The sequence below is a fragment of the Dermacentor albipictus genome, chromosome 3 (genome assembly GCF_038994185.2).
Source record: "Dermacentor albipictus isolate Rhodes 1998 colony chromosome 3, USDA_Dalb.pri_finalv2, whole genome shotgun sequence".
Lineage (NCBI taxonomy): Eukaryota > Metazoa > Arthropoda > Arachnida > Ixodida > Ixodidae > Dermacentor > Dermacentor albipictus.
Genome location: NC_091823.1, coordinates 144,397,745 through 144,423,478, shown reverse-complemented (window position 1 = coordinate 144,423,478; position 25,734 = coordinate 144,397,745). Strand labels below are relative to the sequence as shown.

At 47.3% G+C, this 25,734-nt stretch overlaps 1 protein-coding gene across 1 annotated transcript in view; it reads left to right on the top strand.

Moving 5' to 3' along the window:
* The first annotated feature begins 219 nt into the window (after nt 1-219).
* Nucleotides 220-25,734, top strand: part of LOC135905317 (uncharacterized) — a 63,901-nt gene continuing 38,386 nt past the window's right edge. Inside the window, exons 1-3 of the mRNA XM_065436348.2 lie at nt 220-539; nt 5,960-6,099; nt 11,641-11,720. Of these exons, the coding sequence (XP_065292420.1) occupies nt 453-539; nt 5,960-6,099; nt 11,641-11,720 (307 nt within the window). The 5' untranslated portion in view covers nt 220-452. The remainder of the gene's footprint in view (nt 540-5,959; nt 6,100-11,640; nt 11,721-25,734) is intronic.

Here is a 25,734-nt window from a genome sequence, read left to right as displayed (position 1 = left end):
CATGCTCGCCCACCCCCTCTGTGGCCAGTTCTTATTTTCTTGTGGCAATGCGATTTGCACTGCTGTTTAAACACTTCTAGACGCTGTACGTCATATAAGTGTTATATTATAATAAATAAACAATGCATATAATAAACAATGCCTGACGCGCTCAGTTCACGTTTTTCTCAGCTTGATCTGACAGATGTTCTTTTGCGCGCAGCTGCTTAGCTTGTGCGAGAAAAAGTTTGTTTAATAGTCTTCGTACGCCATTCGACCTACGTATGTGCATCGAGTGACCTTCAGAAAGCGTTGCTGTTTTATGTTTTAAACAATATATCTGCGTCGTACTCAGAAATATTTTAAATTACCGAAATCAATTACTCGTTGTCGTTCCCTTTTAGGTATATGTAACACGCTTGCTTTGAGAGTTGTGCTATCCGCCCATCAACTTGCGCACGGGTCCCGTTTAAATGACAACTATGAAGTATTTCAACATTGCTGTGCTTCTTGCACTTCTCACCGTTGCTAATGCACTGAACATTGAAGTCCTTCGCAAGGTAAGCAACATATATTTTATACATTACTCTACATTAGCTTATTTTGGTCAATATCAATGTCCTCAATAAAATAATTTCTGCTAAGGCGAAAAAAATTCGATATTTTCCCAAAAAGCCTAGTGCATGCTGTCCTCTTAGGTGTGTGTGTCCTTTTCGCACTACTTTTCTGTTTCTGTCTGACATGTTGTTGTAATGAACCTGCCAGACAGCGCAAGTAATATAACCCACATAACAATAGGCTAATTTCGATGATGCGCCATTCTGATTTCAGATAATGACGCGTTAGCATAATTAGTGTATAGGTTGAAGCAGCGCTAAGAAGACGAGGACGGGAAGCAAGAACAAACACAGCTGGGCGATTGCAATTTCCGATTCCTGCCCTCATCTTCTTCGCGCTTCTTCAAGTTAAACTCAAGACGGACTAACTTCCCTAAATCAATTTTTTTTTGGGGGGGGGGGGGGGTACTTCGTGCGCTTTCCGGGGGCTTTGTATTTAAGCATCTGTGTGAGTTTCCATCTAACCATTTCCTTTTCTATGTGCGTCACTGGGTCGTTCCTGGTCGCATGGGCAGCGCATCGGGCTGCTGTGCTGGGTTAACAGCAATGGAACACAACCATTGCACCGACTTCGATCACTCAGTACTTGATAATGTATACATACCTTCCGTTCTTACACGAACCTGTTTCACGCCGACGTGAGTCACTGTAGAAGTGGCACAGGGTACGAACCGCATTTCGCAGAAACTGTTCGACTACAACTTGAAGCACTGCATTTGTGCCACACGGTCTGTGGTGGTATTTAATGAACGCCTTTGATGCCTACTGGGGTGACACCTGTATGTGCGAGTAGGTGTGTGCCGACCTTCATACATACAGAGTCACCCAACATGGTTGACTTGTGTGTACCACTCGGAATGTGCCGCTCAGCGATGGCGAAGCACATGCCTTAAATTTATCTGATGATGAGTGGAATCGAACCCACATAACAAAGATTCCTCAAGGACAGCAACCTGAAGCACTTCGTCCAAAAATGCCCTGCGTGTGTGTCACGTTTGAATGAACGCCTTTCGCGTTAACGCGTCCGCGAGCTCCACATGCCTACGTTGGGTATGTGCCGCACTGCAACGAACGTCACCCCAACCTGGGTCACTTAGTATGTACCACGTGATTGTGTGACAAGCGAGGGAGCAATTCTCAGTGTTTGCAGGCACCGGCGTGCCACGCTGTTCGTCTCGGAGGCCAGGCACGTACTCGTACGCAGACCCCTAGGTGGCCCAGCGCGTCCAGAAAGAAGCACTAGAGAGGAGCCCGGTTGTCACACGGCGCATTACTCAGCGTTCGCATGCAAAGACACGCCATGTATTTCGGACGTCACGCACGGGTTTGACGATGACGGTGGTAGATGGCACCGACCGTTCCTAGTTAAGTGTGAAAGAAGCTTCCAAGTGATGTACAGGCTTCCCAAATAACTCGTTCGAATAGCGGCAATACTTTCAGCCACTGCTTTGACTCACTGCTAACGCATCGGCGTCGACAGTCATCGTGACACGGGTTCTGCCGCAACCTTCTGTATCTTGGGAAGTCTCGGAAGACAACAGCAGTTTACGATGAGTAGCGAGGCACTGGAAGTGGTAAGGCAATCTATCTACTTAGGGTGGGTAGTCACCGCGGATAAGGGGTCATCACACTGAAATAATCAGAATAAGAATCGGCTAGGGTACATTTGGAAAGCATTCTCAGATCATGAACAGCAGGCTGCCATTATCCCTCATGAGAAAAATGTATAACAGCTGTTTCTTACCAGTACTCAGCTACGGGGCAGAAACCTGAAGGCTTACGAAAAGAGTTTTACCTAATTGAGGATCAGCCAACGAGCTATGGAAAGAAGAATGATGAGTGTAACGTTAACAGATAGGAATAGAGCAGATTTGGCGAGGGAACAAGTGCGAGTTAACGACATCTTAGTTGAAATCAAGGGAATGAAATGGGCATGGGCAGGGCATGTAATGATGAGGGAAGATAACCGGTGGACATTACGGGTTACGGACTGCATTCCAAGAGAATGAAAGCGTTGCAGGGGGTGGCAGAAAGTTAGGTGGACGGATGAGATTAAGAAGTTTGCAGGGACAACATGCCCACAATTAACGCATGACCGGGGTAGTTGGAGAAGTATGGGAGAGGCCTTTGCCCTGCAGTGGGCAAAGCCTGGCTGATTATGATGATAATGATGAATAAATCACGCACATACACTATAGATCTTTTTAAGGCCGATCCTGAGCCAAATAAAAGTGAACAGTGTGCTACTGCCCTCAATAATTATTTTTCACCATTGTTTTGTGGCTTGAGAAGCTTTTCCGTTTAAACCGCCCCCAACTTCCCCTTGAACAAGATGCCTGAACTATTAGCGTTCAAGGTATACATAACCTAATTAATAGACTCAAACTATCTTCAGGTCCTGGGTGGGACCAAAATCTAGTGAGCTTCTTCAAATACAATTTCACCATAAGTTAAACTATTGAACATAACATTTACCCATTACTTAAACTTAAGTTAGGGCCCCGACGACTAGAGAAAAGCGGAAATAATCCCTATTTTTGAAACAGGTGACTGCACTAATGATAGCAATTACCACCCAATTTTTCTGACAAGCATTTCGTCTAAATTACTGAAAAACATGTCAGCGTGCGGTTTAATGACTGCCCTAGGATACATTAATTCCTTTTACGCCAACCAGCACACACTTATAAAATTTTTATCGTGCGAGTTTATCCGAGTTTTCTCATGACCTTTTACATTACATGGACCTTCACATACAAGTAGACGCCATATTTAGACTTCTCGAAGGTGTTTGATCGTGTAATTCATTCTCGTTTGCTTAGTAAACTATCTAACCTCGGCTTACCACGGAACCTTATCTCAGGGAATGAGCACTTTCACAACGGACGGAAGCCATGCACTTCCGCTAATAACAATCGCTCGCCACTAACGGACGTCACTTTAGTAGTACCCCAGGGTGCTTGATTATCCCCTTTCGTATGTTTATTATATTTTAATGACCTACCGGCTAACATTACTAAAAACGATGGCTATTTGCTGATGACTGCGTCATTTACAACCCAATTAACTCGCATAAGGTTTCCTTGGAAGTACGACTTGATTTGCACATCATGGATGACTGGTGCCACAAATGACATATGCCACTAAATTTCTCAAAGTTCAAATCAATGTTATTTACTCGCAAGTACACCCTTATTACCAACATGAACACGAGGAATATTGTCTCTATTGTAGCCACATCAGTATACAAATACCTCGAAATACATATGACATTGAGATCCCATATGGAAAAACCACATAGAAATAATTTGATCCAATGCCTCACGAATGCTGGGCTATTTAAGTGTTATTCTTAGCAACTGCATCACAAGAGGTTATAAAATTGACATACTTAACACTCATCCATCTAAATCTAGAATACGCATCGTCCATTTGGCATCCCTCTCAAGCACATCTAACCGCGCATTTGGAATTGATTCAGAACTGTTCTGCTCGCTTCATCATCTCAAATTGCTCGTCTTACGCCAGTGTCTCGTCACTCGAGTAATCACTGGGTCTGTCACTGCTCCCATACCACCACGTCACATCTCGCTATGGTCTGTTCTACTGCTTCTTCTATTACGCGAAATCCCGCTACGTGCTTCTATAACCACAACAGAATGCGTCCTCTCAGCTGAGCCATACCAAAGCAATAGCGCGTGTAGACGACCACACGGCATATGTGAACTCAGCTTTTTTTTTTCTAATGCAGTAGTGTTGTGGAATTTCCTCCCAGAACACAGAGTAGCATACGCCGAACGGGAAAAACTTCGCAAAAAAACTAAGAATGCACTACGAAGCCCCAGACGACCACAGTTTCTTACACTAACACATCTTAAAAAGTATCTGCCTGCTAGAATTTTTTATATTTATTCTACTGTTTACCTTTCTATTTGCGATGTATTATCAACTGTATTTTTTACTTCCCCGACAGTCTTTCTGCTATATTTTTGTTTTTCATTTTGGTTCAAATCACTGAAATTCACATGTCTTTATGTCCCGCTTTATGTAATGCCTTCGGGCCTTTAAGCAGAAATAAATGAAATGAAAATGAAGTGTTATACCTTGAGACTTACACCTTTCTTTCTTTATTCAATCCTCTATTCAAGGCACATCTAGAAGAAGTATGTCTTAGGGGAGTCGTCTGAAGGCTTACTTCAATTGCCTGCTTGGGCTGAGCGACTCTTACATGTGCAGCAATATGACGGTACGGAGATAAAACATTTCAAACTACACCCACCTACGTAAAAAATAAAAAATCCACATTTTGTACATAAAACTGCGACAAATCACAAACACTGAAGGGTTCAGCTCCTAAAGCAATAATTTGTTTGCCTTTTTCTTCAACTAGCAGTAGGTATTCCGAGGTCTTTTTTGAAGATTTGCTTGAAGGTATAGCAGATATTATGTATACAGCCAGATGGCTTAATAAGAATATGTAGCAATACATAATGAGTTGTCCGTGTCATATTGCATTATCACTCCTAACACTAATGCTGAGTATAACCTACTGAGGTAACACTTAGAAAAGACATTAGAGGGTTGCAAAGTCTTATTCTTTTGAGTGAATGTTCTTGTCAAAGGTATGGTTACGTGCGGCTTCTCTGCAGTAATGAAAAAGGAGACGTTCGCCAGGAGGTTGCGCCTGATATTTCTTTGGTCATCTTGGCTTCCTGTTCCTATAAATGGCGTATACATACGGAGTGTCTTATATTTATTATGTTTGTTACCCGTCCGATATTACGCTCCATGCGGACATTGTGGTGTAAACTTCTGTTGTCATAGAACACGTGGCCTTTTATAGCGTGAGCATTATTCAGTATTTATTCATTGATTATTCAAGCACAGTTGCAAGCTTCACTTATTATAAGGAGGTTCGGGAAAACCAGCTGCATGCCACCCCATGCTTCGTTCACGTATTTTTTTCTTTGCTTTGAGACTTATTTTTCTGCTGTTATAAAACACCAATTGTTTCATATCTAATCACTACATAATCTGCCCAGCCGCAATTACTGCTCAGAATGCGGACCTTGATTATCGACTACGCCCCGTTTGCTCTGTAATTGTTGTTTTTTTGCTAATTATAATATACTTTGGAAAAATATAATTGAAGGTCATGATGATAAGACGAGGTGTAACGATCAACGAATTGTTTATTTTTTAGAGAGAGGGCTCACATAGAAACGGAAACACTAATCGCCCACGCGTATTATAATCGCGATGGAAAGAAATCTTACACAGAAATTAAATTCTTGAATATCTGAAGTCTGGTCATCGTACACAGACGACGAAAAGCGGACGTTATTATTCGATGCTTTCCGCAGGCCTTGGACACTACCCAAAAAGTTTGGTTGAAGAAGCGAAGCTTTCCGATACCGGATGAGAAGTGTACATACGCTTCAAAGTTGTTTTTTAACCAAACTGATTACAAGTTCCGACTACATTATGAAATCGGCAAAGAAAAGTAAGTAGTCTTCCTTCTACATTTAGCATGAAGCTTCCCGTTCCTTTCTAAATGAACCAAGTTATTTCGCGACATGTATTTCATCAAATAGAGTTAAAGAAAAATACTGACCGCGAAACCTAAAAAAATACCACAATAAAAACACGCGATATGGCAACCAGTGTGTAAGCATAATATCGAATAGAAATACCCTCAACACCAAAACGCACACCGATGCAATCTATTAATAGAGCAAATTTTTCTATTTTCTTGAGTTTGTTCTTTCCTTCCAAAATGGTAATGAATCTGAGCCGATAGTCGAGCATAACACATGAGTGATATCTTTTGGTGAGGACATTTGTGGCTACATCAACCTGAACTCAGCAGGAGTCGTGAACACAATGTCATATAAGACCTTTTTGTAGAGCTCTGTAGAAGAAGTGTAGTTCTTGGACTGATGCAGGGCCTGAACTGTGGATAGCAACCAGTGATGGACGATGTAAACTTTGTTTTAGAAGCTGTACAGCTAAAGAAAGAGCGGATAATTTACAAGAGCCATTTCGTGACATCGCTCATACAAGTTCTATGAGCGCTGACGACTCAATGGCAAAAATTTTGCAGCTTTATATCTCCGACAGTACCTCTTAAAACTCGAAAAACTACTTTATTGGTACGAATATGCCACCGAGAGCGACAAGTGGCGCAATGGCAAAAAAATTACTGAATACGGATTTGTTTCAGTGGCGTCATCTGCTAGCCTTAAACTTTTCCGTTATTCGTAAAGATGGTCAATTTTAGAACCAGCGGAAAGCATTAAACCGCGTTCTCATTTTACAGAAGCGGTGTAAAAAGCTTATACATCGTGCTTAATTTCAAATTGACGCATAGTTGTTTCATCGAACAGTTTTAAAATCTGCCTTAGTAGTCCTTATGATGGCGAGAACTGCACGCTCAGATCCTGAAGAAGTTCAGCAGCGATCCCCGAAAACGGTAAGTGGGTTCCTTGGGTGTCTTTCAAACATAGGGATCACCCGCCGTGGTTGCTGAGTGGCTATGGCCGACCTCAGGTCGACCTCTCTGCATTCTTTCAAATTATCTTTCTCTTTTCGAACCATTATAATTAGGAGAAGACAGCGACAGCAGGAAGTTACTGAAGGCACATTTCATTTCTATACTGAAAGCAGCGTCGTGGCAATGGTCGTTATATCACGTCAAGAGCTCACAACGTTAAACACGTGTTCCGTTTAACCCCTGAAATCGCACACTTGGTTATGGAGAACAGCGTATTGGAGGGTTCCGCCTAAATATTAGCGAAGTTATTTTGTTTACCGTTCGCCAAAAACACGGTACGCGAGCGTTTCTCTTTGCACCCCATGAGACTGCGGCCGTGCCGGCAGGCGTCACACGCACGACCTCGTGTTCAGCAGACGCCACCCCATTGACAAGGCAAGCTCAAGTTTCCACCTGCCAGGCCCGAGCATACTGCTTCCTTAGTGGGAAGACGCCGTCGAAGCCAACGCTGTAATTCCAGTACCATGTACCCCTAACAACTTGGGTATTTTACGTTATCTTCACAAATAGTTCGGCTGTCTGTGGCGCGGCCGCGTTTCGTTGGCAATTCACAGTTGTGTCTGTTTAACATTAAGCATTTACTAGTTTGGTCGGATGCCATGCGCCTTTGGAAGTCTAGGTATTATCAGAACGTTGCGGTTTGCAAAGGACGTTTTTCCCTGTGTTAGATATTAATAAAGGGAAAATCAGACATCCACCCGTTCGTACCAAATACACATACGCAAACAATTATAAAGGTGCTGGGCAACCACCAGACGGGAGGATGACTATATGCCTACGACTCGACAAGAGCTCGTACTCGTGGTTCCCGCGTCTTTGTTCTTTGCACGAGAAAGAATGCATGAACCAAACCTGCTTTCAAGCAGTAACTGCTCTTGTGCTCCTCTATTGGCGTTGCACATAGCTTCGTCGTATTTGTGCGATCTACTTTTCACGTTGTCAATAGAATTTTATTTTCGCCCCATTACGACTTTTCTGGGAATTCGCTCTAGAAGATGTTCTGTGGTTGTATTTCTTTTCACTGGTCCCAGGCCTACAAGCGCCTTCGAACTATTTCAGAAGTTTCAACAGCGCGGTATGTCACGAGCCCTTCAGAGAGCGAACCGCTCTGCCATTCACTTTCAATCTCACACGGTTAACGCGTCAAAAAAATAGAAAGAAAAGAGTTCGTCAGTGAAGAGTGCCTCTTCCCATGCTGTTCGAAGATAATAGACAGTTTTAGTTATACGTACGTAGAGGATTCACGTACGCAAACGTGAAAAGCCTACGTACCTTACGTGCACGCCATCTGAAACACTTTTAGCTACACGCACGCGACGCCCGCCAAGAGGGACCCTGTAGCCCCATCTATCGGGAAATGTGAACACGGCGGTGGCCAATTCAATCCTGTCGCCGTGTTTCGATGCGTGCCGTCTGCGCGCGCGTGGCCCGCTATCGCTTGTTCGTGATCTTGCGGAACATCCGCGTGAAGCTGTCTACGTGCACAACAAACGCACGCAATGAATTTAATCTCACGTACGTCCGCGAGACGCGCGCGCGCCCGCTACGTTCTACCCATGCGCACTGCTCACACGTAGAAGCTCTACGTACGCAAAGCCTCTACGTACGTGTAACTAAAACTGTCTAATCAAAGGAAACGAGAAAAGCGGCGGAGAGGAAAGCGTCTCGTGCGCCCATCGTGCACGTCTCTGCTTGCCGTCCCAAGCAGAGGGGCGCAGCGGAGTGCAGCCGTCGCCCGGTGCCACCAACGCTTGTTTCAATAATTCAGCTGGAGAAAACTACGCTTCCGGTATTGCCTCCGTATGCTATGTTAATAATGAATATTAGAAAAACGTTTTTGTAAGAGGGAGCCCCAAACGTCTCTTTCTCAATTATGCCTGACACACTAGAAGGTATAGCGTTGACTGCTAGCCAACGTGGTGTACCGTGGAGTGTCGCTGAGCGAAATGAATGCGAGAAGAAAAGATGTGAACAGAACGAAGAACAAACTGTGTGGGGTGTCTGTCCTTTCGACATCGTTTCTTCTCACCCTCATTACTCTCAACGAGACCCCATACTTGAAGTTAGCTTCTGATTCGTTGGTGCTGCTGTCTTTCTCTTTCACCCAAATCCACATTTGCAAGAAGCGTGCAGATAGGGAAAAATACACTTACGTTGAAGTCACTGCAATAGCGTTAGCCTAATACACACTCCATATCGTAGGTAAAGGTAAATTACTAACAGCGCGCGATCGCCGAACTGAAATGTAGCAGACAACTACGCGAACACTGCAGCCATATCACCACAGATGCTAGTGCTATCTTTAATAGTACATTATCAATGTGTCTTTAGAGATAATAAGGAAAAGAAAAATTAAAATGAGCAAAAAGGGAACTATAGCCACAGCATATTTGTGAAACCCCAATTGTGAAAAAGAGACTGGTATTTTTTTATATTTTACTTCCTATGCTCCCATAATTTTACTTCAATATTCAGATATTTGAGCTTTCATATCTATAACAGCCGACATTTTAATACCCATTTACAAGATACCTAAATTACCTAATTTCCTTTAAAAATTATAAAATCTTTGAACTACATGACTCATGCTCGATCCCCCAGAGTGGGTGGCGCCGTTTTATTAAGAAACAAGAAGGGGGACAAAACGTTGCTGCTAGTAATAGGAGCAGCAAGATCTCTGACGAATGAAATATAGAATGCATTTAGCGGAAGTGAGCTGGTACAACCTGGTGGAGATGATATCTTTATTCTGTACGTAGTGTGGCGCAGCTAAACCGCAGGAATTGTGCAATACTTAGTGCCTAGCTATTTCAATAAATTATGCTCAATGGCTTTTATTGATTAAATTATTGAGTGCATTCGTTAGAGCTGCCTACCGGTGCTAAAAAGATTGGCACCTGGTAGGGGTTTAAGGCTACAGGACATGTTTTCAGTTATTTCTTCATGAACGGACAGCGAAGTTCTGAAGCCACCTAGCTTGTAAATATCGAAATAGCTTTGTGGCACGAAAATGCTTTTACCAACCTGTTCGCACGCGGATGTTGCAAATGTCTTGTCTTGCGTTTGGTGCTAAGTGGACATGCCCTATGCTATCGCTGGATTCCTTTCCGAAATTGCACCATTTTACTTACCACTTTTTCATCGGTACATATGATGTAATGAACAACGTGATCATACATTAGCAGGCGATTTCCCATGTGTTCTAGCGAAAATTATGTCTTGCAGAAGCGATTATCTTTTCATCTTTGGAACCCTATATTTCGAACCTTCAAGAAGTATTTGCCAAAATTTCTGGCAGATGTAGTACCGTAGTAAGTCCCCTCTCGTTGTGTTTGCTGAAACGAACAAATCTTCTAACAGTACTCTTGCAATATCTTCAACATCAGAAATATTTCAGACTCTTACAATATCATTAATGTGCAGATTATAATAATGAACATTACATTCACACGGCGGCCCAGGAAATGTGACGATTGTCTCAGCACTTCGTTAAAAAAATGGCTAATGCTGAAAGGCTAATGCTGAAAAGGCTTTAATGATTGGTAATCAAAACTTCCAGGCACTAGCGAATTCAATTTACGGCCAGTTTGAGCCTAGGAATTGAAGTCGTATGCCGGGCCGTCGAATACAGCTATCCATGGCGGCTCTGATTCAAGTCTTATGCCGCCTAATTGTATCTTGACCCCTGCTATATGCCACGGTTGAAAGCTACGTATAAATGAATACAAGAAAAAACTAGAGTCACTTCGTATGCTTCATTCATGAAATATAACGCCTAAACTCAATAATTCGAAATGCTGCAAAGGGGTGCTCCGGAACCAATTTGACACCTTGGTACGCGAGCCTTTGAGTATTTTATCTTTCTTACTGACTTTTATGGAAACGCCGAAACTCCTCCAATAATACACGCATGTCCTGGCAGTACATGAACAGCTGCAATGAAGAGTCGGAGTGTACTTCCGTCTCATGGCCGTGTCTTCATCGAGGCGGTCGCTGTTCGTCCCGATCGAAGCATACCTAATGGTGGTCCTGCCACTGCCGCACGTAGTTTCCTCTAGCATACGCGCGCGGCTTTCCTGGAAACGAGACCAGGCATTTTCGGAAAGGTAGAGAAATGGCCACAATGTGGCATGTGTTGTCAGCTGAAAATCGCATGTTTTGCGGTGGCTCTCGAAATATTAGGATGCCCTATTTTGCGGGTCCTTGATTGTCCTTGTCCCCTTACTAATGTCCTGTGTCCACTCTTGCACTGGTTACATCAGCATGGAAAACCAACTAGCCCGGTCTCACACAATGCTTTGGTTTTGTCTGATGGGCCAACCCCTGTGGCAAATATTCTGCAAACTCACAGCTCCAAATAGGAAAAGACGGCGCCGCTCTTGCAAAAAAAACTGTACATAGGATACAAAAGGTGCATAGCAAACGGCCTTTACTTGCTCATGTATTGTGCGAATACACTGTGTGACCTTCATTTTCCCAATCTTGTTTCAGAGTGGTGCGCAAGTTCTTCGCTAAACTTGGAGGAGGAGAAGGGGGAGAAGATCCGTGGCTGACAGTCAGCCGTCAGCAAGGTGACTTTGATTCACTACCTAGTAGCCGAATGTTATTCGCGTATGCGGTTGGATTGGTCTGGAATATACGTGCTTGAGAAATCAAACAATTCTGCACAGCAATGTTATATTCAGTTTTGTTATTCATTTCAGTTCTTTATTACCCAGAGGGCACTTCTGTTCTTCATTATATATATTGGTTGTATATGCTAAATAAACGGCTTTTTACTTCGGTATGGCTGGAGTCTGGCTTCCACCTTCGGTCAATACCACATTGGCGACGAGGATGTCGTGAACGCACCCCCAGCCCCGCTGGGCCGTCCGTATCCGCCCACTATAAGCTTCACCGGGCTTGCTCCGCCACCGTTTTTCCTACCGACGCCCGGCCGTCCGTCATTGCCATGGGAGCAGTGGGAGCAGATGTTAAACGTGTGCTTGCTGGCATCCGGAGCCACCGCATTCAAGCCGGAGCAGCGCATGACTATTCTTTTGCATTGCTTGGGGGTGGAGGGCCAGCGTATTTATCAGGCGCTATATGCAGGGACCAGTGCCGCAGCACCGGCCGCGCCAAGTGCCGCAGCACTCGCCGATGACAAGTCTGTCGTGGCCCCTCCTGACGATTACGACTCTGCACTCGCCGCATTACGGCACCAGTTTTCGACGTCGCGCAGCGTTATCATCGAGCGTCATCGCTTTCACCGCTGCAAACAAGACACAGGCGAGTCCGTTCATGACTTTGTTACCGCTCTGTGGGAGCTAGCGTCACATTGTTCGTTTGCCTCGCAAGATGACGCTCTGCGGGACCAATTCGTTGCCGGCGTAGCTTCCACTCGCGTACGTGAGCGGTTACTGCTGGAGGGTTCGACACTTTCATTCGAGAATTCTGTTCGAATTGCACATCAGTTTGAGCAGGCGGCTGAAGAGCAAAAGGAGCTTTCTGCTTCGGTCGAAGCAATTTCATTGCGGCAGCGTCGAAAACCACCGTCGCATTCTTCGAAAAAAAGGAATTCACAACCAGCAGCCACCTCCGAGAAGAATTTAACGAGGAGCGTGGGCGGCTCACGTGCGCCCCAGCGGAACCGCCTCCCTCAGCGGAACCGAGAACAGAGTCGCCGCACCGGCTCGCCACTTTGTTTCCGATGCGGCTCGCGGGACCACATCGCGTCAGCGCCGCGATGCCCAGCGCCTGGCAAGACTTGTTCATTTTGCAGTCGCAAGGGCCACTTTCGAAGGGTATGCAACCGCAAACTAATCCAAATGCAAGGCCGAGTCCGTGAAGTTGAATTTCATGAAGATGTTTCATCATCCAGCAGTGCTGCGGAAGTTTTGACTGTGCAGCATTCCGTGCGTAGCGGAATTCATATTCAAGTGCAAGTCGCGAATGTCGCTTTGACATTCCTTGTTGATTCAGGGTCATCCGTTTCAATCCTGTCGGAGCAAGAATTCAGTCGATATTTTCAATGTTCCGCTTCTGCCTGCTCCGCATGTTAGCTTGTTTGATTACTCTCCACGGCCGATTCCAGTGCTAGGTTGTTTCCAGGCAGACGTCCGATTTAAAGGCTGCACAGCGTCGCTACGTTTTTATGTTGTTCACCGAGGAACTTGCTTGATCGGTCTTGACAGCGATAAAGCCTTGGATCTTCGCATTGAGAGTTCTGCTCTCAAGTGCTTATACACGTCCATTGCTCCTCAGCCGACTGTTCTTGACCCGCTATCCTGTTCTATTTCTACACCGTCAAGCACGCAGCCCCGTAACAAAGCTCTTCCGCCAGCCTTAGCACATGAGTTCAGTTCACTTTTCAGTCCCGAGTTGGGTTCACGCATCGCATCAAGACACGGCAAGGCGTGCAGCCTGTAACTTCGAAGCTTCGCCGTCTGCCGTATTCCCTCTGGTCACCAGTATCAAATGAGCTTCAGAGGTTGCTGAGCCTTGACATCATCGAGCGGATCGATGCTTCTGAATAGGTGTCCCCCATAGTTCTTGTTAACAAGAAAGATGGTAGCATCAGGATCTGTGTAGACTTTCGAGAGCCGAACAAAGCTATTGTTCCAGACAGTTTCCCATTGCCCCATACAGAGGAGCTGCTTCACGCTTTGGCAGGCGCTACACACTTCTCCAAACTTGACTTGGCTTCCGCTTACCATCAGGTTTTCTTGCACCCTGACAGCAGGGATCTGACAGCTTTCATCACCCATGATGGCCTTTTCCGTTTTAAAAGAGTTTGCTTTGGGTTGGTTTCTGCCCCAGCGGCATTTCAGAAGATGATGGCGAAAATGCTTGACCGCTGCCCTGGTGTGTTGTTCTACATTGATGATGTCATCATTTTTGGCAAGACCGCAGAAGAACACCTTTCAAACTTGAAGGCCGTGCTGCAAAAGGCCAAGAATGCAGGTCTGAAACTGAACAACAAATGCCTTTTCGACGTTCCAGAACTTGCCTTTCTAGGGCACAAGGTCACTGCATGTGGTATCTCGCCACTTCCAGAGAAAGTAGACTCCACAGTTAACACACCAGTGCCAACTGATGTGGCTGCCCTTCATTCGTTCCTGGGCCTCGTAGAATACTACTCCAAGTTTGTTCCACACTTGGCACAAGTGGTTGAGCCTATGGGAGTCTTACTTCGCAAAAATGAGCCATTCATCTGGTCTGCCGAAGCAGACAGCAGTTTCCGGAGGGTCACGGAAATGCTTTCTTCTAGTACAGTCCTCCAAATGTTCGATGCGTCATTGCCAGTAATTGTGTCGACCGACGTGTCCGACTGTGGGCTGGGAGCAGTCCTGCAGTAACAAAGTGGCCACGAGCTCCGCACAGTCGCTTTCGCATCTCGTACACTGTCGCCTGCAGAGAGAAAATATTCAGTCGGTGAACGAGAACCTCTTGCGTGCATTTGGGCGAGTGAGCGATGGCACACATACCTATGGGGTCGCCATTTCACAATTCGAACAGACCACCAGGCACTGGTGTCCTTGCTGTCGTCACAAGGACATGCAAGACGCCCACTCCGAATCGCACGCTGGAGTGCACGACTGCTTTGCTACAATTTCACTGTTGAATACCGCAAGGGGTCCACAAACACTGTAGCAGATGCACTTTCTCGGCTACCAGCACCTACCTCGGAGGCAGAGATTGCTAAGGAGGACGAAGTTGTCTCGTTCATTGAGCCAACCTGTGTGACTAAGCAGTTCAGGCAGGCCGCCGTCGACGACAGTTGCCTGGAAACCGTCAAGTTATTCGTGCTGAGTTCCTGGCCGCCAAAGAAGTTCATACCAGAAGAGGCGAAACCATTCTACGCCATTCGGGAAGAACTTTCTGTTGTCGATAACCTGCTACTGCGTGGAGAGCGCCTCGTTGTTCCGTCCTCCCTCACAGCTCAGATCATCGGCACCGCGCATGAGACACATCCGGGTATCACGCGCGCGAAGGCGCGACTGCGTGAGTGGTTTAGGTGGCCACGAATGGATCAGCAAGTGGAAACGGCAGTTAAAAAACTGCCATATCTGCCTGGAGTCAGATAAGTCCGCCAAAACATCACCAGCACCGTTGCAACCCGTTGAATGGCCTGAGCGACCGTCGCAAAAGCTTGGCCTAGACATTGTTGGTCCTTTGGAGCATGCAGCTTACAACAGCAGATTTGCTCTAACGCTTGTTGACTGCCATTCTAAATGGCCAGAGGTGTATTTTTGCAGCGAAGTGTCCACGAGTACCGTGAAAGGCTTTTTAAGAAGTGTTTTTGCCCGTGAAGGCTACCCGGAAGAGATCGTTTGTGACAATGGACCTCAGTTCACTTCGCGTGAGTTCATAACTTTCCTGCAACACAGAGGTATCAGTCTTTCAGATTCTTCAGTATGCTATCCCCAAGCCAATGGGCAAATAGAACGCTTCAATCGCACATTGAAAAACTTCATTCAAGTCTCACTCCTCGAAAGACGAGCACTCCAGCAAGCTGTCACAGAATACCTTGCCATTTACCGCTGTACTCCGCACGCCACCACCGGGGTGCGTATTTGGAATATCCAGAAAGTACAACGCATGGCAACCGCAGCACCACGCTATTGGCTTACGAGCCTGCGGGACGCCGTGATGTCACTCCTAGCAACGGCGCCAAGCGATAACTCTCGTTCCCGGTGCTCTCCGTATAAAAATTGCTCACGTGGCCTGATCATAGGTGCCTAGGGACAGGATCCTTTAGGGATTTTTGAGAAGGCATGATGGTGGCGCCGAGCGACGCCGTGGCGTGTTCGTTCTCGGCCTGATCGTTCTCCGGCTCGCGCGGACGGTGCGTTGTTCAACGTTGATTATGTGATCGGGCTTGCGCTGCTTGTGTGTTGGTGTTAGGTTCTGTGTTACTTGGCGGAAAGCCACGAGTAGTGGTGGTGCGGCAGTGCGACTTCCGCCTGGGTGAGCTCTGGCAGTACAGAATCTGCGTTGTGTGACCCGTGTTTCCTTGACAATTGAAATGTCGAACTGGCCTAGCGCCTCGGCAGCGAAGTTCTACGAACTGCGATGTGGCGTCGCCGTGTCCGACTTTGCTTAACGGACATCGAGGGATGTGCTGCTCGCTACAAGTCATGTAAATGCGACTGCGTCGACCGCCCATGCACTGTTCAGCGCTGAATGTGTGTTAGGTGTGCTGTGCTTGAAACGAGTGGTGCAGCCGTGCAGCGGGGGGTGGTGGAAGAGCAGAGTGGCTTAGGGGTCTCCATTTGCACGTTCACAGATATGTGCTCCCGTTTTGGTCTCATTAGCGGCTGTCGCGAAATTGTGGTGTGCTCTTTGCCTAGTATGAAGTTTACGATGTTAACACACAGCATGTTCACGTTTTTCCGTGCTATATGTCATTTGCATGACGACCGAGTTGGAAACAAGGCATATGTCTGTGTTGTTTGCATTTGTGTGTTGTACATTACTTCCTATTGTGGAAGTTCTGGCAGTCTTATTACACGAGGAGTGCGAACGTAAACATATAAACATATTTCTGTGTGTCTGAAATTTTGAATTTCCCATAATAGCCTTTACGACTGATAAGCGGGCTACACAGCCTGTCTGAATCAGCTACCTTTTGTTGCGACCCTCTTCCATGTGGTAGACTGATGAATGGTGCTCGTTTATTTCTGTACTGTTGTAAAAACCATTTGTTTATTCACCCAATACAAATGTACTGCTTCTTCGCCGCAGTACATTTTAGTTACACGCTGAAGGATACTAAAAGTAGGAGGGGACCGCTATCACCCAGCATAGTATGTTCACTCAGGCGACCTGAGAGGCGGCGGTTGCGCGAGTGTATAATTAAAGAACTCTTTTTATGTCCAGTGACAGTGAGTGGCCCCTTTCCACTTTTAGTATGCTTCACTGCAGTACATAAGTGTATTGCGAGAAAGGTAATCTTAAAAAGCTCAATTATGCAATGTTTCTTTCATAGCTTGCTACACTGCAATACAGGGGTGTAGCATCGTGCAGTAAAGCATACTAAGAGTGGAAAGGGCACATAGGTTTCCTCATTATTTTCAATTGTGATATAATTTGCAAGTGCATCTGTGCTCTTGGTAAGCTTTATTGACAATTCTTTGTACATTACAAATTCATATTGCCGGAAAGCTTACTAAGGCACATTCGCCATTTTGTAATGCATTATTCACCTTCAATGCAGGAGCACAATGCAGATTCATGCCTATGCTTCTGGCTGGATCACGTGCTCTTTGACAATTGATTTGTTGTTCATAAGTGCACTGGTACTTACTCTAAACTGGAGGGCTGAAGTTGATACGGAAGCACAATTTTTATTAAGGGGACAAGATGTTGCCAAGGTGGTTGTAGCACAGTTTTTTTCTTCCAGGTTCCTTTTCTACTAGAAGCTTCCATTGCAGTGTTTCGAGCCTCTTTGAGCCAGCACATAGTGTATATAAAAATCGGACACCGATTGGGAACATCACCTATGCTCTCTGCAGTAAGCTGCGCTCAGGATAAGTCCATGCCTATCTATAGAAAAAAAATGTAGCATGACCAGACAAAATAAAAGGGGATGGGCTGCAGCAATACTAAGTGTTAAATGGTGCCTTATCGTTTCTGTTGAGTTTTCTGTTTTGTGCTTTTTATTATGGATCCTCCACAGTAACCATTAGATTGCCGAACGTAAGCTTGTTGGTCTCAGATCTCATGGTTGTTACTAACAAAACAGTGTGATAAACAAGGGCTTGGAGGCATCCTGTCACCTTGCTTATCTCATGGTGTTGCTTCGTGAGCACCGTGAGCCTCCAGACCAACTTGGAAGTGAAATTTGTTGCAATCACTTCAGAACTGTATTGCAACCAAACGAACAGTGCTCTTAATGACAACTTTTGGACAGTAGAATGCTTGCACCCAGCAAAGTCTAAGAAGAAAGCATTCAGGATGTGCAAGTGGGCCTTTTGAAGCTGGCATCACTGCAGAAGGGGCTTTGCCTGCGGCCCTCTTTGTGGATACACAAAGATGATTTCCTCTTTGAGAGGCATTGTTTCAGATGTCGTTATATGGCAACAATGCTGGGTGTATAGTAGCAGAGAAGCTTGTCATTGCCCACTGTCAATAATATGTTCCTTTTCCAGTGCCCCTGTGGAAGCGCCTACTTTTTGGACACAAAGTGCTCTCCATGCATGCATTTTTAGCTTGTAAAGATGTCTATTATCCTTTGCCTCAAGCTGGTCCTTAATGTCGCCCAAGAAGGTATTGCGGAGTATGGCGATGCGCACTTACATATCAGTGTTAATGCCAGTGAAACCAGATTAATAGAGCTGCCGTTTATTTCTGTCCATTCCATCTTCATCCAGTTACTATGAACAGTTCTTTGTCCAAACATAAGGCATATGTAGTTGGTCTTGCATAGCCTGCGCACTAAGACTTGTTGGCGTGCCTGAGAACCTTAGCAGTGTCTATGTGCAAAAACATTCTGATGTGTTGGTGACTTTCTTCTCTTTATCACACTTTGCCTGATGAAGCCAGCAACTTGGTCAATTAGATGTTCAACAGGCTTCCCATTAGTTTTCCCAGCGTCTCCTTTACCAGGGTGCTGCTCATGATTATCTGTTTTCTTGACCTTGCACTGCTCTTAAACAACGGCCACACCTGCTGAACCTATAGTATGCGAACAGAAAAGTGCTATACATCACGTTGCTCCAAACTCATGACATGTGCTGCAAGGCCTTGAGGAACACCCTCATTAATTTCCCCCCTCATCATACTGTATGAAGCTTCGCATGACAAGTGCGACAATTAACATCTGCTGGTTTTTCAGTGTTATTCCTGTCCAGCTTGCTGAAAGCTATCCCGAGTGTTTCAAAAGTAGGACTGCTGCCGGACAAGAACTGCATAAAGCAAGGGCAGATATAACCATATATGTCACACAGAATGAAGAAGGCCACTGAGTGTACAGGCGGTTTAATTCTTATCCAACAAGCTTGGTTTTCCCTTTGCAAGTGAGTAAACCCAACTTACCCCAAAGACATGGCCTGTGACAAACTATGTGCCAGATGCTGTGTCCAATGCAAAGCCGAAGATGTGTACAACATCCTGACACCCGCAGTGGCTTCTACACTGGGCAAACAGGCTACTATAAGAACGACCGCCTCTACTAATATGCTAATAACATGAAAATGTGCAGAAATTTGGCTATTCATTGGGCCCAACTGCAGGTGCAAGCCACTCTTCCACCATATGTGTGTTGTTCACAGGAATTGGAGCTATACAAATGCAGACAAAAACAATGATGTTTGAAAGTAGTTGAGCTGAACTATATTCTGCACAAACAGTGCTACTTGCAGCGCTGGTACCTTGTAACTACAATTCATGGCTGTCCCAACATGCAAAGGCACTATTCTTGAATTATTAACTTCTATTTATATTTATGGTGGCCATATATTGCAAGTACATATCCACATTGTGTGCAATATGGTTAAATGATGTCAACTATGATAGCCATTCCTAATCTGAGATCCAACAAAAGAACTAATATAGGCAACAAATTGTAATTCAAAAAGACAACCTGTGCACAGGATAAGTGACCGACTTCCTTTTATTGAACAAAAGTCACATGTGTCACACGTCACCAGCAGTGGGTAGCGAACTTCCAAGCTTGGGTGACAGAGGCAAAACTTAGCAAAATGCTACACTTATACTCAAATGTAAAACGGCCTGTGACACAATAAACGACATTATATTGTACTGAACGAAAGGGCAAGACTCCATCCAAGAACACATTATGGCACCACATAATTGACATGGTGTAAAAGATGTTAACGCGCCCTCCCCATAAAAAAAAGGAACACTGAAAACATGCCTTAAAAGGCAATGTGCAGTGTCTGAAAGCAAGAAAAAACAACCCAAAAAAGGTTTAGCTAAGTCTTTCAATGCTTAAAATATTCAAACTGTCTTGTCACTTCTTAATGAATCTGCATTGTGTACTAGGGTGTTCTGATAAGGCAGTTTCAGCAAGTGTATTGGAAAGCAGTGTTCCCAGTCTGTGTCCAATATTTCGAATTTAAAGAGGGTCAGGCTGCCTTTCAAAGATGTACATTTTAGTTTATAAAACAGAAAAAGGCAAGCAAAATTGCTGTGCTTTAAAAATTCACTTAAAGCAGTGCTCTTTAAGTATTAGCTTGCACAATGCCATTATAGCAGCTTTCCACCTCTAACATTATTTATCCCAGTTGTAAAAAGATGGGAATTTCTTTTTGAACAGAACTTTTTAAGCTATATTTAACAGGCGAACCAAATACATCATAAAAGTGGCATTTCGCATCTGCAACAACTTCAATGTACTTGAAATTCAGCATATTCGGACATGGAGGAAGCCATAAAAAATGTAATAACGGCCCGAGAGAGTTCTCTGCAATTAGGTGAAGAAATTGGCACATACCTGCAACATTTATTGATATCTAGAGTGAACTTCCAACACAATATAGGCTCTTTCGGGCCTGTTTATAACGTTTTGTGCCAGCGCACGTACGTTAAAAAACTATTCAGTGCTTTCACGCCGTGTCGATGTATGCCGAATTGCATTAACAGGACGTGAGCAGCACAGTAATCGCAAGGGCGTTTTGTTTCCACTTGAGGGCATCGCGCTGCGTATCATTAGTAGTAGTGGTGGAATACGACTCCATCTCACAGGTTCCGATCTTGTCGGCATGGGTTTCGCCCAGCGATCCTCGCAGTGTATACTGTCGCACCGGCTTAGGTCCCGATTCCTATTGTAGCGGCAGCAGCATCGGCGTCGCACGAGAGTTGACGCGGACGCTCGCGTCTACACGAGGCTCGAGCGGCTGGCGCGTTCCGGCGCGGGCTAGCGTTCCGAAGATCATTAAAAAGAATGCTACGCTAAACGACGGAGTGTTGGTTCTTCCTCTCCTGCGAGAGCCCTACTTTACCGGTCTACGTGGTCGCTCGTCGCCACAGTTTTGGTGACCCGGACGTGATATTGCCATACGCTCCTGTGGTAGAGACGACCATGGACCAGACCGACGCTACGAGAGCTCAAGGCCAGAACCATTCCGAGGAACGCGGTGAGCCCTCCTGTTCCGCCATCGCTGTCCGCCTCCCACAGTACTGGGACCAGCATCCTTCGGCGTGGTTTCTTCAGGCCGAAGCGCAATTTCAAGTCGCTGGTATCCGCTCTCAAGCCTCGAAGTTCCATTACGCCGTCGCAGCGCTCTCGCCCGCCGCCATTGACGAGGTAGCAGATTTGTTGAACTCCCCATTGTCTGCCGCCGCCTATGACGATCTCAAGGCAGCACTGCTACAGCGCACAGCAGCTTCACAGCGTTCTCGCATCCAGCAGCTTCTGTCCGCTGAAGAACTCGGCGACCGACGCCCTAGTCAACTTCTTCGCCGAATGAGCCAGCTGCTCGGAAACAACGCGAGATCCATCGACGACACGCTGTTGCGCGAACTGTTTTTGCAACGACTCCCGGCTAACGTGCAAATGGTCCTGGCGACAGCCTCTACCATTGACCTTACCGGACTTGCCGCTTTGGCCGACAAAGTCATGGAAGTAGCCACCCCAGCCATCGCAGCCACGTCACCGTCTCCGGGTGACAATACAACCGCTCTGCAAACTCTTCCCTGCTCTTCCGCAGTGCACTCTCCGCTCGACTCCTTGTGTGAGCGCCTGGAACGCATCATCAGTGGAGCGGAGCAACGCCGCACGTCTCGTCGCCCTCGCAGCCGTAGTTCCAGCAGATCAAGACGCACGGGCACTCGCAATGAAGCCTCAACTACAACGCCTGGCGTTTGCTACTACCACCGCCGTTTTGGAAACGACGCTCGTCACTGTCGGCGTCGATGCGCTTGGCAGGGAAACAGGCCGGCCGACCTCTAACGGCGACGAGTGGTCCGGCCCAGCACACAAGTCGCCTTTTCTACGTGACGGACAGAGTTACGGGACAACGATTCTTGGTCGACACAGGTGCTGACGTCAGCATTCTACCCGCTCAGCGCTCCGACCGAAAAGCGACTCCTGTGTCGTTTTTGCAAGCCGTCAACGGCACCAGGATTCCAGTTTTCTCGTCACGCTCCGTCATGCTAAACCTTGGCCTTCGACGAGCGTTCCGCTGGATTTTCCTGGTTGCAGACGTCCGTCATGCAGTCATTGGAGCAGACTTCTTGCATAACTACGGACTCCTTGTCGACATCCAACGACGCCGTCTCATCGACTCCGTGACCCAGCTATCCGTTCCCGGCGTCCCATCATCAGGCACATCGCCCATAGCACCTATTTCTGCCATGTTGGACGAACCTTTCGCCGCACTCCTACGCCAGTTTCCCACTTTGACGCGCCTACCGGACTGGACGCAACCGGTGCAACATGACGTGTGCCATCACATCGTCACCTCCGGCCCACCGGTCTACTTCCGACCCCGGCGTTTGTCCCCGGAGAAACTCAAGATCGCTCGCGCGGAGTTCGAACACATGCTGCAACTTGGCATCATCCGCCCTTCTTCCAGTAACTGGGCATCACCACTTCACATGGTGCCTAAGAAGACGGGCGACTGGCGCCCCTGCGGCGATTACCGGGCGCTAAACAACGTCACAGTTCCTGATCGCTACCCTCTACCGAACATTCAGGACTTCACGGTAGCGTTGCACGGTGCGACGATCTTTTCTAAGATCGATCTCGTTCGCGCCTACCATCAACTACCGGTCGCTGAAGAAGACATTCCCAAGACCGCCATCACCACGCCCTTCGGTCTTTTCGAATTTCTCCGCATGCCTTTCGGTTTACGGAACGCGGGCCAATCCTTTCAGCGTTTCATCGATTCCGTCACCCGAGGTCTGCCTTTCGTTTTTGCATACATTGACGACCTCCTCGTGGCAAGCTCTTCGGCCGAAGAACATCTTCACCACTTGCGGTTGTTGTTTTCACGCCTTGCCAGTAAAGGAATTGTCATCAACGCCGCCAAGAGTGAATTCGGTCAAACCGAACTCGAGTTCCTCGGTCATATCGTCGACGCTAACGGCATTCGACCTCTGCCATCCAAGATTCGCGTCATCGAAAACTTTCCCCGACCGACCACACTCACCAAGCTTCGCCAATTTCTCGGATTCGTCAATTTCTACCGCCGATTCATTCCCGAGTGCGCACGACTTATGGCTCCGCTAGACGCTCTCCTGGTAAACAAGCGCAAACAAGTGCTTCAGTGGACTGAAGAGGCCGCAGACGCTTTCGCACAAGTCAAGTCTGCCCTCGCCGACGCCACGCTGCTTAGACACCCAAAGCCAGACGCACCCACTGCCATCATGACCGACGCTTCAAATACCGCCGTTGGTGCCGTTCTGCAGCAATTCATCGACAATGAGTGGCATCCACTCGCTTTTTTCTCCAAGAAACTGAAGCCTGCGCAGTCCCGCTACAGCGTTTTCGGCCGTGAATTACTCGCTGTTTACCTGGCTATCAAGCATTTTCGCCATTTCCTCGAAGGCCGTGCATTCACTGTCTTGACTGACCACAAGCCCCTTGTGCACGCAACGAATCGTTCGGCGTCCTGTTACTCGCCCCGCGAGATTCGACAGCTTTCCTACATCTCCGAGTTTACAACAACGTTCCGCTACATCAAGGGCACCGACAACATTCCAGCTGACGTTCTGAGTCGTGTCAATGTCGTTTCTACGCTGACATCGGAACCTTTCATCATCGAGGCCGACTTACTCGCCAGTCAACAGCGTGACGACACTGAACTTCGTACACTCCGGAATTCGCCAACGTCCCTGCAATTGGAAGACGTCGTTGTGACCCCAGATGGTACGTCCATCGTCTGCGACACTTCTAACGACACACCTAGACCATACATTCCGGCATCCCTTCGCAGACGCCTATTCGAAACCGTGCACAACCTGTCGCACCCTGGCATACGCGCGACACAGAAGCTTCTTTCCAGTCGTTTCGTTTGGCCTCGGCTAAACGCGCAAGTTCGCGATTGGGTTCGCTGCTGTTTGTCGTGTCAACGTTCGAAGATCCAGCGTCACCCCATTCCGCCTGCCAAGTCTTTTCTTCCACCGGATGCTCGTTTTGACACCGTACACCTGGACCTCGTCGGCCCTCTTCCACCTTCGAAAGGATACTGCTACATACTGACATGCATCGACCGTTACACACGGTGGCCAGAAGCTACACCTATATCTGATATCTCAGCGCCCACTGTTACAGCAGCGTTCGTGTCTACGTGGATAGCAAGGTTCGGCTGCCCATCCACAATAATCACAGATCGGGGTCGACAGTTTGACTCAGCGCTCTTCAACGAGCTACTCAAACTACTCGGAACGACACGTTTTCGCACAACTGCTTACCACCCGCAGTCCAACGGACTAGTTGAACGTTTTCACCGGCATCTCAAGGCCTCCCTTATGGCACATGAATCGCCGGAGAAGTGGGTCCTGCATTTGCCTCTCGTCTTACTTGGCATCAGAGCCGCACTCAAGAGCGACCTAGGTTGCACCTGTGCTGAGCTAGTCTACGGCACCCACCTACGCCTTCCGTGCGATTTCTTTGTCGCCACCCCCCAAACGCCTATGCCATCCCCTGCCGACTACGTAGCCGAACTGCAAGCTTTCTTCAGCCAGATGCGCCCCGTGCCTACACGTTCACAAGAAGCAAGGTCCCCATACGTTTCTCCCGCACTCAGCTCTGCTACCCACGTTTTTGTGCGTAACTGTGCCGTGCGGAAGCCTCTACAACCACACTACTCCGGGCCATATTGTGTTCTAGAGCGTCGTCCGACGACGTTTGTTGTGAATGTCAACGGCCGATCAGACACAATTGCCCTGGAACGTCTCAAACCCGCCTACATCGAAGCACCCGCGCCATCAGCTCCACCTGTATGCGACGCGACCCTGCTGCACCCTTCGTCGCCGCCTGCGCACGTGACACCCAAGACCAACGCGAAGACACGCCGCGTCACGTGGACTTTCCATCGTTCGTCGAACTTTCCTCCTCTCTAGGGGGGGAGCCCTCTGTAGCGGCAGCAGCATCGGCATCGCACGAGAGTTGACGCGGACGCTCGCGTCTACACGAGGCTCGAGCGGCTGGCGCGTTCCGGCGCGGGCTAGCGTTCCGAAGATCATTAAAAAGAATGCTACGCTAAGCGACGGAGTGTTGGTTCTTCCTCTCCTGCGAGAGCCCTACTTTACCGGTCTACGTGGTCGCTCGTCGCCACACTATCAATCGGCAGGGCGGAGAGGGCGCTTCGACGGATGGGACGGAAAGTCGCGTCACCCTCGGCTCGCGACCGCGCCAGCACACAGTTACGCCAGTTTCACGTAGCCGCGTCTGCGTGCCAGCCACGACAAAACTTTGGCCACGGCGTTGACCACGACCCACAACAAGCTACGCGAAACCGCTGGTGATGAGAGTACGTTGTTAGGCATGACGCCACGGCGCGTCCCCGCAGGCGGCAGCCAATAGCGTGGCGCTCCGGTTGCCATGCGTTGTCCCTTCTGGATTTTCCAAATGCGCCACCGGGGTCGCCCAGCAGTTCTGCTGCATGGTAGAATGCCCCGAACCAGGCTGGATAA